The sequence below is a fragment of the Panthera pardus genome, unplaced genomic scaffold (assembly GCF_024362965.1).
Source record: "Panthera pardus isolate Hobbes unplaced genomic scaffold, ASM2436296v1 HiC_scaffold_15, whole genome shotgun sequence".
Taxonomy (NCBI): Eukaryota; Metazoa; Chordata; class Mammalia; order Carnivora; family Felidae; genus Panthera; species Panthera pardus.
In genome coordinates, this window is record NW_026526710.1 from 72,474,764 (window position 1) to 72,494,719 (window position 19,956).

General features: G+C 47.1%; 1 protein-coding gene and 1 long non-coding RNA gene across 2 annotated transcripts; one reads left to right on the forward strand and one right to left on the reverse strand.

The window, feature by feature from the left end:
* Nucleotides 1-10,186: 10,186 nt before the first annotated feature.
* On the reverse strand, nt 10,187-16,665 carry LOC109275652 (uncharacterized). Its single transcript, XR_002084296.2, has 3 exons — nt 16,576-16,665; nt 12,220-12,442; nt 10,187-11,153 (listed from the first exon to the last, which is right to left on the reverse strand). It is a non-coding gene; the product is annotated as an uncharacterized LOC109275652 (long non-coding RNA).
* Nucleotides 15,540-19,712, forward strand: PMAIP1 (phorbol-12-myristate-13-acetate-induced protein 1). The gene is made up of 2 exons (XM_019463876.2): nt 15,540-15,788; nt 18,114-19,712. The coding sequence occupies exons 1-2, from the start codon at nt 15,731-15,733 to the stop codon at nt 18,218-18,220; spliced, it is 165 nt and encodes a 54-aa protein (XP_019319421.1). The 5' UTR covers nt 15,540-15,730; the 3' UTR covers nt 18,221-19,712.
* The last annotated feature ends 244 nt before the right edge of the window (nt 19,713-19,956 follow it).

Genomic DNA, 19,956 nt, shown 5'->3' on the forward strand with positions numbered 1-19,956 from the left:
CGACTTTGGCTCAGGTCATGATCTCACAGTTCCTGAATTCGAGCCCCACGCCGGGCTCTGTGCTGACAGAGCTCAGAGCCTAGAGCCTGCTTTGGAGTCTGTGTCTCCCTTTGTCTCTGCCCCTTCCCTGCTCGTGCTGTCTCTCTCTCTGTCTCTCTCTCTCGAAAATAAACATTAATAAAATAAAATAAATAAAAATAAATTAAAAAGGAGAAAAAAGAAAATATGATTTGTACTGATTTTTGACCTAGATGTTATTCTGTGTAGTTAGTGTTTAAGAAAATGAGGCTTAAATTTAAATGGAGTTACCCAGCCAGCTCCTCCCCTACTAGACCCCTCCTCAGCGTCCTGTTCAGTTGACTCTTTCCAGAACCCTTTTCCCTACCTGTGCCCACTCCTCAAGTATAAAAGTAATCTAAACAGTGCACTGTTAACTTGCTCAGGATCTAGTCAAAAGGGCGCCACTCAAGCCCCCACCACATGACAAGACAATGGTGGTCATTTTAAAGGTCCATCGACGCCCCATAATTAGCAAGGAACCAGCTCCCAGCAGTCCTCTCGGCCCCTCCTCTCAAAGCCCGATTAATCAGCATTGCTCCCTCACAGACGCAACTAATGCGAAACATCCCATTTGCTTGCTTAGTTTACAAAAGCTCTTAAAGCATTTAAAATTGATCAGCTTCTGTTTCTACCAGTTGTGGTTTTTGTTAGGATGGAGATCAAGTCAGGCTTCCTGCTCAGTCTTCCACAAAAAAATGGCAAAAACAAACCCAAACCCACATCTTCTTTTTACGAACAAATCACACAAGAAAAGGACGGGCGCATCGAATGTTTACACGCGCCATCAGGTGTCAGAAGTTTGGCTTGCCTTTGTTTTCCAAACTGCTAGATGCACGGAAATGATAATGCTTTCTCTTCTTTCCGATTGTTCTATAAATGTCCTGACCTCTCGTTTTACGGGCACACGGACATCACATAGGGTCTCTTAGAGTGCATGGTGCTAGTTAAAATAAAGGTACCAGTGAGTGAGGCTAGACAGTGCTTCTCAAACTCTGAGGACTGTAAGAACCCCCTGGGAATGTTAACATGCAGATTCTGACTCTGTTGGTCTGAAGTGGCCCGGATATTCTGCATTTCTAGGTCTCAGGAGCTGCCAGTGTTCTTTGTCCCCTCATCCCATACCCAGCAGTCAGGATGGTAACAGTGCGATAGATGTGCCTGGAAATCGGTTTAGTTTTGCTCAGGGGGCAAAACCTTTACAAGGCACGCCCTGCCAAGAAAGATAAGTTGGTTGTGTCCGTGGCATTTTCCTTTCCTAGAAAACATTGGGGGAGGAGTGCCTTTTGTCAGATGTCATAGTAACACTGACTACTAGTCTCTCTTATATCTGAATTTCCGCCCCCCCTTTCCTTGCATCGCTATCATTCGGTGTAATAACAGTGAGTCCATTGGAAATTGCCCAGCTCCCTTAAAATTCCGGACCTATGAAGGAAAGAAAGCAATTCTACTGGCCGGGGTGGGAGCCAGCGAGTTGGGGCTTAGCGGCTATGTATTTCAATAAACCCTTCTGGTAATAAAGCTTCAGGGCAGGGGGGCTGAGTTCGGGGGGCAGAGATGAAAGAAAGCCCTGGCTGAAGAAACAATGACCAAAGTCATCCAACTGTCACTTCAACACTGGTGAGTTGTGGATACAGGTGCCCAGCAAGGCCTGATAGCAACATCCCTCGGGGTTGGTTGTGACCCAGGCATCAAAGAAGGCCACCTCGAAGCCCAGAGGAAAACGGCAGCCAGAGGAAAAAACAAGGGTGGGGCCCCTGTGAAGAGATTAAATGTACCCTCACTTTCATCAGGAGCTCCGATCAGCTGGGCAGATTACGGAGCCCCTGGGCAGAGCCCTGGAGGACGCAGATTAGAGACAGCACGCGTGTGCGCAGGCGTGTGCACCTGCACGTGTGTCTGTGCGAAAGGATAGTGACGGGAAAGGAAGCCCCCGCCGCTCCAGATTCTCTCACAGCTGGATCAAAACAGCTCCAGAAAAGACTGTGGACAGAGCCGCCCCCGGGTGCATTCTAATTTTTGTCCCCGTAAGCTATGCTGTTATCACGGTCCAGTGCTTCCTCTCTGTTCATCTGGGACAACCTTTGCCCCCCACCTTGCCCAGGCCCTAATTTTCCTAGTAGGATCCTTTCAGTTCCAGAAAGACAATAAGATAACCGAAGGCTCGGCAAGAGATGATTAATACCCCGTGTACCAAACCACCATGCCTGCCCGCTGACCGAACTACACAGTTGGGAACAGAGAGGAGAAATCCTGAGGCTTCTAGAGGTCAGACCTAACTGGGGCCATAGGCCTTCAGAGGGCCTGCTGCCTTCCCGGAAAGGGGAAGCGCAGGAATGATTTTTAAGATCCCTGTGCTTTTGGAGCCTGTGTTGAAATAAGGAGAAGGGAAAAAGATGAAACCAGGCAAAGCCGGAGCTATGAGGGCAGCTGACTCCCAGAGGGCGGACTTTTCAGGTTCAATGGCCCTCTGCGCAGAAAGTTATGTGTCTCCAATCAGTTATGCTGTCATCACCTATCATGCTGCCTGAGGGCCTAAAATAGACACTAATGTGCAACTTTTATCCTTGTGACATGCAACCCTATCTGGAAATAGAACCAGGCCGATGGCCTGTGGTTGTGAATCCGTTTAATTTAGAGCTGGGAATTAGAACAGAGAAAATTTAGACAGCAAGGAATCAAACCTTCCTTGGACACTCGAGGAAAGCTCGGCCCTGAGAAAGGAAGGTGAGGGGCAGGGGCAGGGCACAGCCACTACTCCTGGTCTGTGCCACCAGACTATCCATGTCTCCCCGGCACAAGTTAAGACGGGTTTATTTAAAATAGTCATCTGTCGAGGATCTCCTTTGTGCCAGCTGCAGCAAGGAGAGGTGGAGACACGGCGGACATGGCCTTCAGCCCGTGGAGCTGACGGTCTAGTTCCGGAGACTGATAAGCGAATACGATGTCAAGTACGGCCACCCAAGAAATTAAGCTGCTACCGCTTTGGCTATGTTACGAAGGAAGAAAGCCAGGGAGGGAGACCAAGAGGGATCAAGAGGGACGACTGTTTCGGGTTAGGTGCAGAGCAGGTCTCAGCGGCATTTCAGCTGGGATCTGGAGGATTGGAGAATCATCCTCGGCAGAGTCTAGGGCAAGTACAAGTAAGCACAACAACATTGAGGAAGGAGAGCTTCCTGTGATTCAAGAACCTGAGAGGACAAGATGCTCGGGTGTTGGATTTCAAAGATCTGGGTCCAAACCAGTTGACTCTGCCAACTGCCAGCCTTGTGCCCTACACACATTAGAGCGCTGGGATTTTGAGGTCGTAAGACTCAGTGGTTAGACATATTGTCGTCACCTTGATGGCCACTGAGATCAGAAGTCACTGATTCCACATTTCACGTGACTTCTACTTAGGATATATGTACATGTATATTTTTTAGGTTTATTCATTTATGTTGAGAGAGAGAGAGAGAGAGAGAGAGAGAGAGAATGTGAGCAAGTTGGGGAGGGGCAGAAAGAGAGGGAAAGAAAGAAAATCCCAGGCAGGCTCCAAATCCGCAGCACAGAGCCCGATGGGGGGCTCCAACTCACGAACCTGAGATCATGACCTGAGCCGAAGTCAGATGCTTAACCCACTGAGTCACTCAGGTGCCCCTCTACCTTGGACATTTATTGTTGTTTCCTACACGATACAGAATGTTTGCCATTTCTGAGGAATATAAAATTATCTTTTGCTCCCACGCTGACTTTCTTAACTCTAATGTTTTAGTATTGCTACCTCTGTGACCTTAGGTCACAGGTTTCCCTAAGAGATATCGTATCTTTATTTCATTGTTTTGTGACTTGGTAGGACTGAATGAGACACCAATGAACCTGACTCCGATTTTCATAGCGCATTTTGCTCTGTACTGTAACTTCTAACTAACAAATACTAGCATCTGTGAATTTCTTAAACTGCCACTGAGAGACTGAACAAAAACATTAAGCACATTGTAACACAAATGTTTAAAAATTCAGCATTTATTAAATGATCGCAGAGGAAACGTGTCTAAGTAAGGGCTAAATACTTAGGCTACTCAGCTGTTCTTCCTCTGTTTTAAAGTGTTCAGTCAATGCAACAGAAATATCGACCCAACTTTGAGAAAAAAAAAAAAAAAAGTATAGGTCCACAGCCCTAATTACAACATCTGTCACCTACATCCTGAGCCCTCGTGAACTGTCTCTGCCCTGAATTGTGATGATGTTGATGATGACTGATAATAACGAATACGTACCTCGGGCTTACTACGTGCCAGGTGTTCTCATTGCTTTATTTACTTCCTTGACCCTCACAGCAATCCTCCGAAAGGGGATATAGTGCTATGTCCCTATTTTATGGATGAGGAAGCTGAAGCCCAAGAAAGAAACTTTAGAAAGTTAGCTTAAGTCGTGACAGTATTAAAGCCTGGAAGAGCTTCACACTTCCTGTCTTAGCCACGCCTCACTGATCCAGCTGTGGAGTATTCCTGAAGTTCTCCTGAAGCATTTGTCCCCAACGATTATTAGGGAACAAAGTAGACTCTTCTGACAGTTTTGACAGGGAGACGAGGAAGAGCTTATGCTATGCGCAAACAATCTAAAAATACAAATTGGATGTTGATGTCCCCTGAAATCCCTTCTTGGCCATCCCATGCCCTATAGGGCTTTTCTCGGTGTCGGCCCCACCCCCGCAGCTCTCATTTCTGTCAATCGTCTGCACATTCTGAGTTCCCCTGCCAACATCTGGTCCTCGCCTCAGCTGTATAAAACGTTCAAGGTCTTCTCAGTCCTTGCTCCCCGCGTCCCCCCGCAGCCTACAAAAAAAAAAAAAAAAAAAAAAAAAAAAATCCACAAGCTCAGCTACAACCTGTCTTTCCCCAGAACAAATTCCACATCCTCAGAAGTAATAATGGTAGGTAGTAAGGCAAATTGTGTTTCTGGTAGAATTTGTTTCTATGTAGTTACATAGCTCTTGTAATTCTCATCTTAATGGCTCATCAAGTTACTTCCTGCTGACGTTCTACACTTAATAAACCATCCTTTTCCTGTTGGGTATTTTGGTAGTTTTCGGTGGGTTTTGTTGGTGTCGTTGTTTGTTTCTGTTTTGTTTTATATAATACTGCAACAAACATTTTTATTCGTTTGGGAAAAAAATAAAAGTTTGGCATTTAGTGATTACTGGAAAATTCTTCTAACGTTCTGTTATTTCTTTGTGAGTCTCATTAGCATGGCTCCAAACAGCTGATTTCATGGCCATTTATTTCTTTTTACCTTGAATTGATGTATAACATCCAGGCAGGAAAGAACGGGATACATTCTCACAGTGAACTTGCCTCCTCCCGCCGGCCCCCAGCACCCAGATCAAGAAATGGAATATTCTCAACACCCAGAAGCCCTCCTATGATCCTTTGGTCACTAACTCCTCTAAAGTAACCCCTATCATGACTTCAACGTCATAGGTAGTTTTGCTGCTTTGGAGTATTTTGCCTATAGGTCGATCATTCTCGTCGCCACATAGTATTTGGAGTTTTTTATCTATAGGTCATTCATTCTCATTGCCACTTAGTATTCTACTATGTGAATGGACTGCAATGTAGCTATCCATTCCACCGTTACAGGTTATTCTTTGCAAAGCTTCCAAGTTTGAGGTCACTCTAAATAGCGCTGCTCGGGGCGCCTGGGTGGCTCAGTCGGTTAAGCGTCTGACTTCAAGCTCAGGTCACGATCTCGCGGTCCATGAGTTCGAGCCCCGCGTCGGGCTCTGTGCTGACGGCTCGGAGCCTGGAGCCTGCTTCCAAGTCTGTATCTCCCTCTCTCTCTGCCCCTCCCCCGTTCATGCTCTGTCTCTCTCTGTCTCAAAAATAAATAAACGTTAAAAAAAAATTAAAAAAAAAAATAAATAAAATCTACTATCTCACTCATTGAATCATTCCCAAAACTCATGAGGTGGGGCAAGGTCACGACTGCCAGCCGGTTAACAGCCCAGGCCCTGGAGGAAGTCAGTCCTTTTCCAACAAAGACATTGGGTTTTAAGTGGCAAAGCTGGGAGTAAATCCAGGATTTCTGTCTCTAAAACTTGGCATTGTTCCTGCATAAAGGATCAGAGTTAATATCTGACAGCGGTGACATGCAAGCTGAAAGAACTCTGCACCCAGGGCTTGTCTGCGAGCTGAGGCCCCAGCCTGAGGACGGCTGTGAGCCTGTGTCTGGGACCCCCAAGAGCAGGTGCAGACCCCACGCTCCTTTTCCTGCCGGGATTTCATTTAGAAAGATAAATTTGGATATTTGCTCCTGCATATCTCCCGAAGGACAGCTCAAAAACAAACACACAAACAAACCTAAGCAAACCACAAGTCACCTGCTGATGCACTGGGGTCCCGGTCCCCCGCCTGTGGGGCCTCTAGGCTCTAAGACTGAGAAAGTGATTCATTTCCTCTTTTTCTTTTAGTTTCCTTTCTCTGCCTGTCACCTCTTTCCTTTCTCTGAGGAACTCGACAAAGTGGGTCCTGTTTACAATCCTTGCATTCTGGTTGGAATTCGGCCCATCATGCTGACGCTTTGAGTTTTCCCGGGCAGAGCCCCCCTGTGTGCTTGGGATGGGGAAGGCACCCACTGGGAATTGTGCTGGTGGGGGGGGGGGGGAGGGTTCCTGGTGGGAGGGCTGCCACTTTCTTGCCCTGCCCTCCTCATTCTGGGAAGGGTGATGGGGGGAGGCAGACAGGGAAGGAGCCTTCCCCATGTGGCACCCACAGCTGCTACCTGACTTGCCTTCATTATCCCTTTTCATTCTCAGGACAAAGCCCTGGGTGGGAGGTATCATTATTAGTCTCCCTTTCCAGAATAGGAAACCTTGGCTCAGAGAAGTGAAGCAACTTGCTCAAGTACACAGAGCAAGTAAACAGTGAGGCTGGGATATCAATACAATGAAATAACAAAAAAAGGTGTAAGAGAACTAAGTCCCCCACTAACCTAAGTTGTACCTAGCATCGTCCTTCTTTGGGAGTCTCATCTTTCAGGTACTTCTTGTCAGCGAAAATACAGATAAACCCATTATGAGTTGAAAATATCCTAAGTCGCTGGGCTCCTGGGTGGCTCAGTAGGTTGAGCGTCCGACTTCGGCTCAGGTCATGATCTCCAGGTCTGTGAGTTCGAGCCCCGCGTCGGGCTCTGTGCTGACAGCTCAGAGCCTGGAGCCTCTTCAGATTCTGTGTCTCTCTCTCTCTCTCTGCCCCTCCCCTGCTCACACTCTGTCTCTCTCTCTCCCTCTCTCAAAATAATAAATAAACATTTAAAAAAATTAATACAATAAAATAAAATATCCTAAGGTGAAAATGCATTTACTACACTGACATCAGAGCTCGGCCGCGCCTCCCTCACCTGAGCTCCGACCACTGACATGAGCCCGCCGTGGCGCAAAATCCTGTCACACAAAGCCTGTCTGAGAACCAGGTGTTGATTGTCGTGTGTGATGCACCGACCCCGGCGCTGAGGTTGAAGAACAGGACGGCGTGTGGGCACAGGTTGTCAGCGACCCCACGATCAGAAGTGGCACAATCTACGGACCGAGCCAGGCAGGCATCCCATTAATGGGTATTTTTTAAACATTATATTTTCTAAGTGGTTGTTGCTGGACTGTAAGACTATTCTAATTTTTTTTAACGTTTACTTATTTTTGAGACAGAGAGAGACAGAGCATGAACGGGGGAGGATCAGAGAGAGAGGGAGACACAGAATCGGAAACAGGCTCCAGGCTCTGAGCTGTCGGCACAGAGCCCGACACGGGGCTCGAACTCACGGACCGCGAGATCATGACCTGAGCCGAAGTCGGACGCTTAACTGACTGAGCCACCCAGATGCCCCTTTCTTATCAACCAATAACTAGGTGTAATGAACTAAGCATAGAGTAAGAAGTTTTAGATTATCATGGCCACTGGCTTACTTCTTAGCACTGCAAATTCAGGCAAATGATAGTAATCTTCAGTTTTGGTTTTCTCCTCTGTGTGTGGAAAAGTGAAAACCTAGTCCACAAAATTGTTTTAAAGTGGAAGGTCCTTCCCAACATCCCATTAATGGCCAGGGATTTTACTCAACAAATATTTGCTGAGGTCTGCTTATGTGCCTGGTACCATAGGTCTAGGTGCTGGGACCGGGAAAGAACACACCATATAAGGTGTGAGCTCATGTCAAGTTTGAGTTCAGAAGGGGAACCAGACAATAAACAAGTCGGACAACTAAAGAAAATAGATCTCACGGAAGAGAGTCATATGGAGGGTAGAGGTGGGCAATTTTAGACAGGATTGTCCGTGGTGGGGGGGGCTTGCCAAGAGAATAGCATTTGTTCTGAGACCTGAATGGCCAGAAGTATCTAGTTATGGAAAAATCAGGAGAAAGCATTGTAGGCAGAGTCCAGGGCGAGGGTAAAGGCTCAGAAGCAGGAAGGGATTCGGTGAGTTAGAAGAAGGCTCAACGAGGTGGGTATCAGTGAGATGCATTGGCGGCCCCCTACATGTTATTCCCAAGGCTCACAAGTCCACTAGGTCAGTGACACAGAGTCCCCCCTGGGGTGCTGTCGGCAGATGGAATTAGGCATGGCTGAGGGTAAGCAAGAGTACCGCCTCCATTTCCACATCAGTGTGCCGGAGTTGACGTTGTACCTTCTACTAAAGGCAGCAACTATCCCTACAGCCGGCTAAGAATTCTGCTCCCTAGTTGTAACACTCAAAGCTTCTGGACACTCCGAACATCTTCTAATTTCTAGTTCCCCTCTCGTTTATCAATCGTGTCGTGTTTTGCCCCTTCTGCCTCTTGTCGATCATGAGTACCAAGAATTTCAGCCCTGCCTCCTCCCATTCCACTGGGCAAATGCTATGGGTTGGATTGTGAATGTGTTATCACTGTTTTTATCCTTTTTTCCTAAGACTGTTTATCCTGGAGGTCCAGGCTTCTTTTGTCTCCTGAGGATAATTAACAAGTCTTTTTTTTTTTTTTTTTTTTTTTGCCCCTTTCCCTACTTGTTTTTTTTTTTTTTTTTTTTTTTTAATAAAGTTTATTTATTTATCGAGAGAGAGAGAGAGAGAGAGCAGGGAGGGGCAGAGAAAGAACGAGAGAATTCTAAGCAGACTCTGCAGGTCAGCACAGAGCCCAGATCGGGGCTCGAACCCACCACCTGTGAGATCATGATCGGAGCCAAAACCAAGAGTCGGCCGTTTAACTAACTGAGCCAACCAGGTACCCCCTACACAATTTTTTTTTAATTGCGAAATATAACACTCATCCAATAAAATCAATGTACAAATTATTTTCACTTAACTATCTTGTAAAAATATTCCCATGTGTCATAATTTCATAACGAATGAGATTCCATTTTTTAATTATTTGCTAATTTATATATATTTTATTTCTTTAACTAGACTCTACACTATTTGAGGTCAGGTATCATCTTTTTAAATTAATTGCCTTATTTTTGAGAGAGAGAGAGAGAGAGGCAGAGCACATGAGCGGGGGAGGGGCAGAGAGAGAGAGAGAGAGAGAGGAGAAAGAGAGAATCCCAAGCAGGCTCTGTACTGACTGCCACTGTGGAACCTGGTGTGGGGCTTGAACTCACGAACCGAGAGACCATGAGTCAGCAGCTTAACTGACTGAGCCACCCAGGCGCCCCAGGTATCATTTCTTAAGTGGTATTTCATCCTCTCCATTAGTGTAGAAGCTTGTGAAAATGAGGATTTTCAGGCCAGGGTCCCATGGATTGTGAAGCACACTAATAATGTGAGATCAGGTCTGCATTTTAAATCAATCCTGAGGTCGTAGTTAACACAGATTACACTTAAACAATCATTGTTTTCTACTCACACAAGACTGAATCGCCTTGCTAGCAGTTATTCAATAACCACCTAAAAATCATTTTATCATCAGACGCTCTGGATTCTAATAAACACAGCATTTCCTAATCGTGTCTTGATTAAGTCCTCTAAGTCAGTTGAATTTACCAGTTGTTGAAAATCAACAACACAGCGATACCGACTGATTTCCACTGTTCAATTGATACTTGTTGAGCCATAACACTGCCTACTTCTCTTCTGGAATCCACAGATGAATAAAGCACAAACATGCTTGATGATCGTTATTTGTGATTATCCAGCAAGAAAACAGAAAAAAATATATTAATTGGGGGGGGGGGGGAGCACGCATCACCATGTGCGCAAACGGGGGAGGAGCAGAGGGAGAGAGAATCCCAAGCAGGCTCCACGCTCAGCACGGGGAAAGAGGGCTCGATCCCACGACCGTGGGGTCATGACCTGAGCTGAAATCAAGAGTCAGACGCTCACTGGACTGCGCCACCCCGGTCCCCCAAACATAACAACATTTGTAAACCAGAGAGAAGAAAATGAAGCATAGAAACTTTGGGGGATTAAACAAATTTAAAATGCGGTCCAAATTTTACAATGTGCTTATACGTTGCACTAACGAAAATTAAATTTGCTTTCAAGCTCCACCCAAGAATTTATCAAAAACTCGTTTGGCCTTGTGAGTGAGAAGCCTGGGGGTGGGACGAAGGGAAGGCATCATACCACAGTCTCCAACTAAGATGTGCATGCCTTCTGTGGCTGACAGGTGTCCTAAACCTGTTCCCTTAGAAGCCATCTCATTTCTTATCTTAACCACACTACTCTGGAGCTTTATTTCTGGCCGCTTGAACCCACTGTCAAGTTTACTAAGGGCCTTTTGGTTTACAAATGGTGCAAATTGCAAATAGGATGAAAGAAAATGTATATACAGAAATTTTTAAAAGGCCCCTGATAAGGGAGATGTGATGGCTTGAGCTGCGTCCCTCAAAAAGATATGCGGAAGTATACGGCCCCCCCATCTCATCATCCCCTACCTCCATTCTATGAACGTAAACTTATTGGAAAACAGGGTCTTTGCCGATGGAGTCTCATTAAAATGAGATCCCACTGGAGCGAGGAGGACCCTCAAACAATGACTGATGTCTTTGGAAGAAATTTGGAAAGAAGGCCATGTGAAGACTGAGGCGGAGATTGGAGCGATGTATCTACGAGTAAAGGAAGGTCATTACTGCAGGCGACCACGGGAAGCTGAAAAGACAAGGGAGATTTCCTCCCGTTGAGACCCCAGAGAGAGCACGGCCCTGCCCGTACCAAACCTTGATGTCAGCCTCCAGAATTGTGCGGGAATGAACTATTGTTTTAAGATTTTATTTTATTTGTTTAAAGTAATCTCTATGCTCTGTTCCCAAGGCGGTGCTTGGACTCGCGACTCTGAGATCAAGAGCTGCCCGCTCCACTGACCGAGCCCTCCAGGTGCCCACGCTCCCATTGTTTTAAACCCCTCAGTTTGTGGTACTTTGTCGTGGCAGCCTTAGGACCCTAATATAGGAGAAAATTATAATCGTGCTGAAAAATATCAAGTCTTGCTCCAATAGAATGTGGTCCTATCCTAATCAGGAAATGTGGGAATTTTATTTTTGTATTTTTTTTATTGGCGGGAGGTTGGCGGGTGGAGAAGGGCAGAGGGAGGGAGGGAGAGAATCTTAAGCAGGCTCCACGCTCAGCACAGAGCCCAACACGGGGCTTGATCCCACGACGCTGGGATCACGGTCTGGGCCGAAATCAAGAGTCAGGCACTCAACGGACTGAGCCACCCGGGTGCCCCATGGAAATGTGGGGATTTTGATGAGACGGGGGTTAATACCGTGACTGTCCTTGTGGACACTACCATCTTGGAGGAGGATGACCACAGCACATATCTTCATGAGTCACAGCGTCACCCCTCTTAGCTCAGCTCATCTAGTAACAGTGCAGCCAGAGTGAACTGTCTAGAATCTGATCCTATCACCCACGTGCCTAAAACCTTCAGTGGTTCCCCCGTGCCCCCCCCCCCAAATAATACACAGACTCCTGAGGTGGCTTCCGTCTCCCCTCGCCTCTCACCCCTTCCTCCTCACACTGCCCTGCAGTCTTTGCCCAGAACATACTTCTTTTCTTTGGCCTCATTGCTTAGCCGATCCCATTTATGCCTCGGTCCCTTTCTACGCAGATGTCCTTTCCTGCCCCATGGCCCTCCGGGGCCGTCCCATAGTCCCCCATAATTTCCGTGGGACAGCCTTGACGCACATCTCTTTGTACCCGCCTGTGTCCTTACCTGTATCACCCTCTAGCCTTTGCTACTCAAAGTGAGGTCCGGGGGACAGGCACGCGGGCATCACCAGAGTTTGTGGAGCTCAGGTAGATTTGCACCATCAGATGTGCATTTTCACCAGAGACTTGGGTGGTTCTCGTGCACATTGGCTTTGTGAGGTGTTGGTCTCTTCAGCATAACCTCCACGGGGGTAGGGAGCACTGTCTCCCAGAGCCCAGCACAGTAGCTGTTTAAAGAGAGATGTAACTGATGAATGCATCGGGCCCATTTCCTGTTAACACGCGTGCCTCGCAGGAAAAAAACAATGACCAAACTAGAAAAAAGCAAGTCTCCTTTTATTGACATACAGAGACTCAGGTCCTTAGCCTGTACGTATTTGTCACAGCTCTCTTGAAATTCCCCCTTACATCTGTCATATTCTTTGTTTTCCTGTCAAATCCTATTTTCTGCACGAAACACGCGAATGACTGTTCTATTACTAATCATGTTTTCTGTTCTGTTTTGTGTGTTTTTCTTTTTTTTTTTTTTTTTTTAGTAATTAAAAAAAAAAAACGCTCTCATGACAACACAGGCATAGCCAGGTTTACACTGTTATTTTTGAACTTGGTCCATGAAAACTGATACCTGGTAATAGCTTTAAAAATGGTCCTCACCGTTCTTTTTTCCTCCTTCTCTCTCTCCCCTCCCTACCCCAGCCCCTCCCCTCTCCGCCTTTTCTCCCATTCAGCCGATAACTGGGTATTCTAATGCTTCCTGATAAGTCTTTGTGATGTCAGTCCCGGGGGGTCAAAATACGCTGATAGGTTTCTATTTCTCACAAGCTCTCAGTAAGTGATACGTCACTTTTCCAGAGAAGTATACAGGTAAGAGAGCCTTTCCATACTCAGCTTCTAATTCCCTTCATAGAATGTTAAATCTGACAGTTTATGAACCATCTCAAATTCAGAATCTTTTTTTAACGATTATTTATTTTTGAGAGAGAGAGAGAGAGAGAGCGCGAGCGAGCAGGGAAGGGGCAGAGACAGAGGTAGACAGAGGATCTGAAGTGGGCTCTATGTTGACAGCAGAGAGCCAGATGAGGGACTTGAACCCACTAACCCTGAGATCATGATCTGAGCCAAAGTCAGACACTTGACCAACTGATCCACACACGTGCCCTCAAATCCAGAATCTGGAAAATCCTCCATAAATTGCTGACTTGACCCACCTCGGAAGCCTATCTCCTCTTAGCTTCTCTCCTCCCTTCCCCTCCCCGCAAGCTGAATTTGCAATTCGCTAAAAGGCACCACTTGCCTAAGGTTTGTACCTAGTAGGGGTCACGTGGCCAACAACCTTTTGTAATGATAATGTTCCAGGAGGAGATTGGCACCCTCTCTGTAGGTAAACAACCGTAGGACTGGCTTTTCTTTCGATGAATGTATTCCCTGCATTTCAGGGTGCACGATGTGGCCAGAAGTTTCCTAATTCATCCAGTCAGAAAGTTAATGGTGTTCCTTAAGTATTAAGACAGTCAAAATGAGCCCTGGGAGAGTCCCCGTGGCTCTGCGCTGTGACAAAAGATTTGGAGGCCCCACCTCTGCGGTGCTTCCCAGGTCGGGGGGATAACTCCTCAGTGCGGCCCCCTCTTAACCCTCTGAGTGTTTACCACACTCAAAACTACGTTGTTTAAACTCAGGAGGAGTCTGGTTCCACGATGATAGCATTGTCTATACTTCTGTAGGACCAAGCCATGAATAACTAAATACTTTCAGCTTTGCGTAGATCGGGTGATCTCAGGTAAATAAACAAGCTCAAACGCCTACTGGGGCCACGTAATGTAAATGGCAAACGCAACAGGGGGGAGCGTGGCGGATGGGAGCTCCCGCCCCAGGTCCAAGCGGGAGAGGCTCCCACACTTCCAGCCAGCTCTGCTCTGCTCGGAAACGGAGCCCCGGTTGTCAGAGCTTCGCCTTTTACAAAGGACGCCAGAGATCGGGGATTTTAATGTAGTCTCTCAAGTTTTAAATGTTGGTAACCACTTCAAATCTTCAGAAGACATTTTGCAAGTCAATACCCTGAACCAAAAGCAAACACTCCTGGGAGCCAGACAGCCCTAACTGGCCAATTTGTAACCTGGCCACTGAACAGTGCAGATAATTAAGACCACTTTCAAAACAATAACAACAACAACAACAACCCAAACAACAACAACAACAACAACAACAACAACAACCCCAAACCCCCCTCCCGTTACTGGGAAGGCCACCATGGGTACCGACTCCTGCTCCGTAGGGCCCCGCCCAGGTTCAGATCCTGGCACGACTCTCGGCCAATGTTTTCACACCTGTAAAGCGGCTTTTATGGTTAAGAATGACAGTTTCGTAGGGTTGTTCCGGGGACAGAATGAGAAATGGTCTACCGAAGCCCTTATCGTGAATTGGCCCCCAGTACCCTCTCTCCACCCCAAATTACCACTTCTCTTGATAAGAATGGAATTACTCCAGGCCCGGGCCAGCATCGTGCAAATAACTTCCTATTCCCCAGATACCTCGTTCCCCCGTCCACAAGGGCACTTGACGGTCTACTCTCCTTGTGTTTCTACGCAGCATCCAGATGGGAGAAACATGGACCTATCCGGGGGCAATGTGCTCCACACAGACCTGATCCGGGCCGAGAGCTCGTCCCTTTGTCGCCCTACATCGCATCCACACACACCAGCACCCCCACTCAAACCAAAACAGCGTTGGCTTGCTGGCTCCGGGGTTTCAAGCTGGTACTTTCTCGCACGCCTCTGGCATCCTCTCCCCTGCTATGAAAGTTGTCTCCCTTCCCCTGCCCCGCAACTACCTCTCCGCCCCCCCCCCCCCACCGCCCCAGTTCCAGCTTTCCTCCCCCCCACCAACCCCCCGCACTCCTTCCAGGGTTGGCCCGGAGTCTCTAACTGCGGGTTTACGGGAAGCGCCGAGCGCCTGGCCTCCCCACCCCCAGCCTTCCCGCCACGAGAACTTTCCCCTCTCGCGACTCCCGGACTCCCGCCACGACCGCAGCGGCCGCGACCTCGGGCGGGCGCAGCCTCTCGGCCCCGACCCACCCCCCCCCCCGGCCCCCGGCCCCCGTCCGCGACCGGAGCGATCTGGGGGCGGGGCAGGGTCTCCGCGCCGAGAGCGCTGAGCCCCCCGCCGCGGACCGGCGCCGCCGCGGACCGCGAGCGAGTCCGGGCAGGTCCTCCCCACGCGGCTGCCCCCGGGGGGGGGGGGGGGGGGGGCGGGGACGGGGGCGGGCGCAGAGTCAAGTTTCGCTACGTCACCGTCCCCGGGAAGTCCCCATAAGAAGAGAGCGCGGGAGCCGGCCGGCGCTCAGACCTGAGAGGTGCGCGCGCGCCCCTGTCGTTGCTGGTAGAGTTGGGTCCCGCCGCCCCGGTCCGGCCCGTCCCCGCCGCGCGTGCAGCTCGCGTGCCGCCGCCCCGAGGTGTTCGGGGTGGGGGACCGAGACCCCCGGGCTCCTGCGGCACGGTGGCCGGCGGCCGCTGGCGGAGATGCCTGGGAAGAGGACGCGTAAGAGCGCGCAGCCGAGCCCCGCGCGGGCCCCGGCAGGTAGGGAGCAGCTGGGTCCCGCTGAGAACCCGGCCGGGGCCGGGGCCCGGGCGGGGGCCGGGGCCGGGGTCTCGGTCGCGGCGGGCTCAGTCCGTCGGCACGCGGCCTCCGGGTCGGGCAGGTCTGCGCCCCTGCATGTGCTTTGGGGGCGCCTCCAGGAAGCCCTGCGGGGTTTCCCCCGGGACCGTGGAGACGGCGCGGGAGGAAACCCGATTTGGGATGCAGATGGCGGTTTGGGCGGAGGCAGAAAGCCTCTTCTTCGCTTGCTTCGCTTGCTTCGCTTGCTTCGCATCCCCAGTTGCTCAGCCCTGGGGCCGCGGGGAGGAAAAGTGCAAGTGCGGGCGACCATCACGAGGAGAAAGTCATTGTCACGGCAGGTGGGGGCGGGAGAGAGACTCGGGGAGCCTCCAGCGCTTCCTGAGACTAGCCCTCTTCGTCCTGAGGCGAGGACCATGGAGGTCCCCACTCTGAGTGTGGCCACTCTCGGGCCCCCCAACACAAAAAAGCAGTACTTGGCTTGGGTACCTTCACGCTCTCCCACAAAGGACTGATGGAGCGCTACAGAGGCCCTGCGAGGACCACTGCGGCCAGGAGCCTAGAAAGTTTTGCTTCTTTGTTAAAAGTGCAACATTTTAACAATCGTTATTATTGCGGGGACGGGATAGGAGAAGAACAGGAGTTGGTCTGCAGTGGTTTTTAATCCATCCACTTTCCCCTCCTCCCCACATATAGCCCCATCAAATAACTTTTCAGAACCCCCCCTACCCCCTCCCCTTCTAAATCTTACCAAACAAGGTAGTCATCTGCCAAGGGGCTGTAGCGAAGAAGGCAGAAAGGCTCTGGGCTCGAAATCCGTCCTACTGCTATTGCATCAGACGATAATGGCCCCCTTTTAAAGTTGGTTTCGCTTTATAGAGCCCCTGAGGCGTGCAAAGGAAGTGGTGATTGACGATACGGCCAAGGCTAACTTTGTACCTTGTTGCTGTCGCTCGGGTCTTGCTTGGGAGGGAAAAAGCTTGGCCTACCTTTTGGGAAGTCCAAGAATTCTCCTGTTTTGGGAAGGCCTAACCTGAGAATAACCTGCCTGCCATTTAACTTCGTTCCCAGTAATAAGGGCCCTCTTAAACTTAATTAGATAGTAATACATTGTTTAATTGAGATATAAGTGACCTGTGACATTGTATTAGCTTTGATGTGGTATATGCATATATCAAATGATGATTTGATCTATGTATACATTGTGAAATGATTGTCATAATAGATTTAGTGAAGATCGCCACTCCTAGTTACAATTTTTTTGGTTATTACATTTATAGAAGTGTAATGAACAGAAAGATTTAGGAAACGACTAGCAGCTATTTTCTGCCCGCTTTTTTGGTGAAAGGGATCATTTTTTTAAAACTCTCCTAGTAATCCTTTTTCTTCAATTAATGTTTGTTTAATTATAATATCTCACATTTAAAACGTAGTACACATGTGAGTTAAACGTTATATTTTCTGCTTCACTCATAAAGGCAACAGATTGGTACAAATTTGGTTTGTCAAAAGCACACTTTACACCAATTCATGTATTGGTGTTATTGTATGTTAGCCAATTTGACGATAAATTATATTAAAAAAAATAAAAGATTATTGGCCCCCAAAGGAAAAAAAAAGAGTATAGGAAGATTGTATGAAAAAAAATTGGTTTGTAGGAAGAATTTGATTTACAGTAGAATATAAATTTCTAAGTTATTTTAGAGAATGTGGGCTTAATTTGGATACAAGATTTTATGAGACTAGATTTCAAAGAGTTTTTTTAAATGGGGATAAGAACACATTTGGATTTGCCTATTAATGAAGGCATAATATGACCTGTGAATTACTGCCATTTATAAAATAAATCCTACTTGAAAACAGCATAAAAAAGTTTAGAATTCCGACTTCTGTTCCCCCAACCAGCCTCAAATGAGAGAGAAAAGGATGACATCATCTGAGGCTGGCAAAGGCTCACTAAACTGCGGTGTGTGACATAAATGTCCCTATTGAAAGAAAGATGACATTTACCTCATCCGGTATGCGTTAAAAAAAAAAAAAAAGACTTCAAAGTAAAAGTCTTCATTCTTACTGTAACCGTTGTTTTTTTGTTTATGAGTCACACCGTGTTAACATATGTCGTGTGTGTTCTAAGTAACCTTTCTCACGTTCAGAAAATGGGTGTGCATAGAGCTAAAGTTGACATAAACGCTTCACTGGATGCACACTCAGCTTGCCCCTCGGATGGGGCTCTTGCCGGTTACAGTTTGTCATGTCAGCATGATTTTGATGGTTTGCTTTCCTTTTCAGAGCCCGAAGTGGAATGTGCCATGCAGCTCCGGAGATTTGGAGACAAACTGAATTTCCGACAGAAGCTTATGAATCTGATATCCAAACTCTTCCGCTCGGGAACCTGACTGCTTTGGGAGCTTTCGAATGAGGAGATTGGTTTGAGACGGAAGGTTCCCCAGTAGATGCAAATTTCATCAGTTAGAAGAGACTGCCTTGTAATGGAGGTTGTGAGGGAGATCTCACTTGCTTTTGGATGCCCTTGGAAACCAGGATGGGATACATCCAAGAGGATTTCTGTCGGGGATTTCCCAGAAGTCATTTATCTGGGGCTCGGGAGAATGTTATAAGACCACTTTGTTTATTTGTAAGGCAAGAATGGAGGAACTGTGCAACATAAGGAATGAATTACTTATACCTTGAGTTTTTACTTCGAAAATTATTCTGGTATGTGTGCTGAAGGTTGCTGCCCAGGGGTGCTGGCAAACGGATAACGGTGGGCAGGGGCAAGAAAGAGCGAATGTTCAGTGTTGGTTTTCACTTTTGGAAGACAGAAAAGTGCTGTATAGTCTTCGGTTTATATATTACCTTGTTAAAAGTAAAGATTTCATTCTGGAAACACAATGTCATGGCGAATGTTGATCCCATAGGTCACTACAAAATATAGGGTAAATTTGAAAGCTTTTTCCTTTTGACTCAAAATGTATTGCTTCTGTTCGGATGACCCTTCATTGAATTATGTTCCTCTGAATCTTCGCTGGAAAGTCTGTACTTGGGAAAAAATGTGACAGAGATGTTATATGGTGCCAGTAAGATTCTTACCGGTTAGAATGTTACAACATAAAGAACGTGGGAATTTGCATACTGAGAAATAATAGGGGAAAAAGGCGATTTAGGCTTTCTACTGCTGTAATTAAAACTTAGTGAAACAAAAATTCTCAAGTAACTTGATAGGAAAATGAATGTATTTCTAAAGAAGTTTTGAAAATCTGTAAGTTGCCTTTTCTCATACTAGTCAGTGTACCTCTTTCAAGAAGTGGTCCTTTAAAAGAAATTAAGCACGTTTTACATAGGATATACTTTTTTAAAAAAAGAGAATGCATTGCTCATCCAGAATGGAAATCTCATCTATATGTGTAGTTTGCATTATAATAATATGTAGGTTCTGTGAAAGGTATATGAATTTCCCCCTTTTATTGTTAGAAGGCCAGACTACCGACAAAGCCCCCAAATACATAAAAAAGAAATAATAATGTCATGATTGAATTTCAGCAAGAATGATCTTATTTATTTTACCTATTTATAATTAAAGTATTTTGTTCAGTTTCAAAGCGTATTCGTTAAAGTTACATTTTTAGATTATGAGACCAGGCTTTCATAAGTACTTGAACAGTAAGAATGTTTTCATGATAGGCTGTAGTCACTTTAGATGAAAAATTACCTCAGTATCTGTTTTTCTGCAGTGTTACTTAAGGCTGTTAGTTTATTTCGTGGCAACGATGTTTTTTGATCTGTCTGGAGGCAGATATTTTGCCCTATGGATATTTATGGTCTGTAATTGTATTTATACAGGTAAAACTTTATACTGTAGCTGTAAACTATTAAAGATTATCACCAGTCTTGGCTGCGTGTTTACTTCGGTCACGTAAGCTGCCGAATGTTCGTTACGAAACCAAAATCGTTTCACCGATTTCCGTCTGCAGGCACATGGCTGATCACCGCCTCCTGGGTTCCAGCTCTGGGGCAGGAGTGGAAAACACGGGGACGTTTAGCATGACTTCTGCTGTCAAGGGACTAACGGTTTAACTGGCAGAGGAGATAGCGGAAAAAGAAGATATTCGTGCCAGGCGTGGGTCTCGAGTGC

Coding starts and splice junctions, on each gene's coding strand:
- PMAIP1 (XM_019463876.2), top strand. CDS start 15,731: ATGCCTGGGAAGAGGACGCGTAAGAGCGCGCAGCCGAGCCCCGCGCGG. Junction 15,789..18,113: donor CCCCGCGCGGGCCCCGGCAG/GTAGGGAGCAGC, acceptor TTTCCTTTTCAG/AGCCCGAAGTGGAATGTGCC.